General features: G+C 31.0%; 1 protein-coding gene across 1 annotated transcript; it reads left to right on the top strand.

Moving 5' to 3' along the window:
- Positions 1 to 734: 734 nt before the first annotated feature.
- LOC131670002 (piggyBac transposable element-derived protein 3-like) lies at positions 735 to 2,402 on the top strand. Its single transcript, XM_058945288.1, has one exon. The coding sequence runs from the start codon at positions 735 to 737 to the stop codon at positions 2,400 to 2,402; it is 1,668 nt and encodes a 555-aa protein (XP_058801271.1).
- Positions 2,403 to 3,807: the final 1,405 nt, after the last annotated feature.

Raw genomic sequence — 3,807 nt, 5'->3', positions numbered from 1 at the left:
TTTCATTTCGATTTTCAAAATGGAAATCATTGAAATACTTGCGTCATACGTACAAATATCGCGTTTTCGAACCCTAAACTAATAGTTATGACGATTTAGATCGACTGAAAAACGTTTTAAACGCACAAAATGGCGGCCAGGCCCAAAAAAATGAAATAAAAAATTTCGGAATTTTTAACTCGAAAACGAAGAGCTTTAGGGAAAAAAGTTATAGAACAAAAAGCGCTTAGAATATATCAGAAAACTCGTGTGAATTTTTTCAGAATTTTCGGAGGTGATTTTGTAAAATCGGATTTCCCATATTTTCCGAAAATCTAAAAATCTATCAAAAAATTCTGAAAAAATTAACGCGTGTTCTCTGATATCTTCTAAGCACTTTTTGTTCTATAAATTTTTTCCCTAAAGGCCTTCGTTTCCGAGTTAAAAATTCTGAAAGTCTTTTTTTTCACGCATCTAATTTACTACGCTGTTTATGCATATTTTCCTTTGTATCGATATTCATATCACTGGAAGTTGTTAAAATTTTACTGTATCAACTTACAAAGTACTTTTCCGATAAATCGAATTTCATCATCATTATTATTAACGTAATATCCTCAAAACAAATAAAATTTTCAAATATTTATTCCCAATATTTTTGAACATAATCTATAACATTTTCATCTTCTTCAAATATTTTTTGAATCTCTTCGTCTTTTTATCTTCTTGATAACTTTTGTACATTTCCTCATAATATGTCGCATTCCATGGCAAAGCGTCGAAAAAAATCTGATTACGTTCAAAGTATAGAAATTGCAGAACATGAAGATGGACATTCAGAAGCACTCATCATCCCTGATGATAACGATTCTGACTATCCATCTTCTGATTCTGAATCTGATGATTTCGATAAAAAACAGAATTCTATACCAAATGTCAGTTATTCTAAAGTACTGGACAGCTACGATGAAAATCAATCTAAATTAGAGCCAGACTACATTTATTCATGGAAAAATGGAGAATATAAGTATAATAATTACCCTGAAAATGAAAATCTGTTATCCGCAAAAACCATAAAGTTCATTCGTGACTCTTCTCTCGTAGAGTTATTTGAACTTTTCTTTTCTTTAGAGTTGAAAAATCACATAATTGATAGTACTCGTGAGAATGGTTATAATTTGACGATGATTGATTTAGATATTTTTGTGGGTATAATCATTACATCTATCTTCAATCAACGAAAGTCCCAAAGAGACTATTGGTCTAACAATTTATTGCTATCGTGTCCTATTATAATTGCAACAATGGCTCGAGACAAATTTCTTACAATCAAATCGAAAATAAAATTCTCGAAACTAGAAGAACAAAGTTTAGATGACAGGGCTTGGAGGGTCAGAACAATCCTTGAAATTTTCAAAAAAAACGCTCAGAAATTCGGTTATTTTTCTACAGCTTTGTCTGTAGACGAAATGATGGTAAAATTACATGGGAGAACTGTGTTACTCCAATTTATGAAGGACAAGCCGGCACGTTTTGGAATCAAAATGTGGGGAATTTGTAGTCCTGATGGATATCTATTCGACTGTGACATTTATTGTGGAAAAGGGTCAAATATCTATTCAACTCATAACGACGTAAAATTATGTAAATGTGCCTTGGGAAGCCGAGTCGTTTTAATGATGGTACAAAAGTTACTTTTATCCACTAGCGCAAAAAAAATTACGGAGTATCATTTATACTTCGATAATTTTTTTTGTAATCCCGATCTCATGATACACTTAAAAAAAATAGGTTTGAAAGCTACGGGAACAGTGAGAAGAAATAGGGTGAATATTGAAAATGAAGTGGACAAAAAAGCAGCAAGAGGTACTGTATCAGTAAAACACGAGGAGAAAAGCGGTTTGAATTTTATAACTGTGATGGATTCTAAGCCTGTCTCGATACTTTCAACGGTCGCTGGCGTTGAACCACTATCGAGTACAAAAAGATATTCGAAAGAATCAAAAAGTAAAATCGAGATACCTTTTCCTATGGCAAATAAACTTTATAATAAACATATGGGTGGTGTTGATTTGCACGACGGACATTGCAGTAACTTGATGCCATGTTTAAGAGCCAAAAAATGGACTTGGGCAATGTTCCTGCGCCTAATCCAGTCATCTCTTACGAATGCGCTTGTCCTTCATAATTTATCGAGCATTGAGAAAAAAATTGGTTCAAAAGACATTGCTCTGGCAATTGCTGAAAAATATTTAGCTAAAAAAACCGACGAACGACTTAAATGTCATATAAAAACATCAACTAAACATAGAAGAAATTGTGTCAATTTTAAAAAATGCTCAAAGAGAACAACAATTATGTGTATTGATTGCAAAGATTACTTTTGTGACACCTGTTTCGATTTGAATCATAATAATTATTGATTTTTTTCATCTAAAATCATATTTTCAAAACTTAGGATTAAAAAAAAAACAAAAAAAAACATTAAAAAAACATAAAATGAAAAAAAAAATAAAAAAACATAAAATTGAAAAAAACAACATAAAAATCATAAAAAAGACAAACGAAAGGTTCTTTACATACATTTACCTCCACGTGGTAAGAATCGGGCATCGGACAAAATTATTTGACGGCTAAAAATGTATTATTGTTATTTAAATATTATGATGATGGAAAATGGTCAAAATACCTGTGCATAATCAGATGCGTGAAAAAAAAACTTTCAGAATTTTTAACTCGGAAACGAAGGCCTTTAAGGAAAAAAGTTATAGAACAAAAAGTGCTTAGAATATATCAAAAAACTCGTGTGAATTTTTTCAGAATTTTCGGAGGTGATTTTGTAAAATCGGATTTCCCATATTTTCCGAAAATCTAAAAATCTATCAAAAAATTCTGAAAAAATTCACACGTGTTCTTTGATATCTTCTAAGCACTTTTTGTTCTATAACTTTTTTCCCTAAAGCTCTTCGTTTTCGAGTTAAAAAATCCGAAATTTTTTATTTCATTTTTTTTTGGCCTGGCCGCCATTTTGTGCGTTTAAACAGTTTTCAGTCGATTTAAATCGTCATAACTTTTAGTTTAGGGTTCGAAAACGCGATATTTGTACGTATGTCGCAAGTATTTCAATGATTTCCATTTAGAAAATCGAAATGAAAGCGATTTTTTTTTCTCAAACCATGTTTTTTTTTAATAAATTTGTTTATAACTTTTAAACCACTCATCTTTTGCAAAATCGAAGGTCAGATTCTGAAAGATCATCAAATTTTACGTCGAAAATGACTACTCCGATATTTCTGAGACCCCGATTATACTAAAACTACAGTGGTTCAAAAGTGCAACCGAAAAACGTCCTGCTAGGCCGTAATGGGTTAATTATAATTAAATAATTTGATCAGAGATTAAATAAATGAATTAAAATATAAAATTAATAAAAATAAATTAATATACATTACTTTATATTAAAAAAAATTGATGGTAAGTTCTTACATAAGTTGATACGTAAGAACTTACCTTTGATAGTGATTGTAAAACCATTGACGATAAGTTCTTACGTAAGTTTTTACGTAAGAACTTACCATCAATGGCTAATTCTTAATTCGAATGTCATGTCGATACTAAGAAAACGTACGTGATGAACCATGATAAGTAAATAAGTGTCACACATGACGGGTTATGGTAACTAATCGGGTATCGGTAATTTAACTTCCTATCGTATCAACCCTTCCGGGAACATTTGTAAATCTATCTACCGAGATAGATTAGTCTAAGGACGTTCTCCATAATATTTCCGCGAATATTACTCACCGCATATTAATTCGGCAATAACAA

The sequence above is a fragment of the Phymastichus coffea genome, unplaced genomic scaffold (assembly GCF_024137745.1).
Source record: "Phymastichus coffea isolate CEN01 unplaced genomic scaffold, Cenicafe_Pcof_1.1 PCOF00008, whole genome shotgun sequence".
Classification (NCBI taxonomy): domain Eukaryota; kingdom Metazoa; phylum Arthropoda; class Insecta; order Hymenoptera; family Eulophidae; genus Phymastichus; species Phymastichus coffea.
This window is presented reverse-complemented; position numbering and strand designations above follow the sequence as displayed.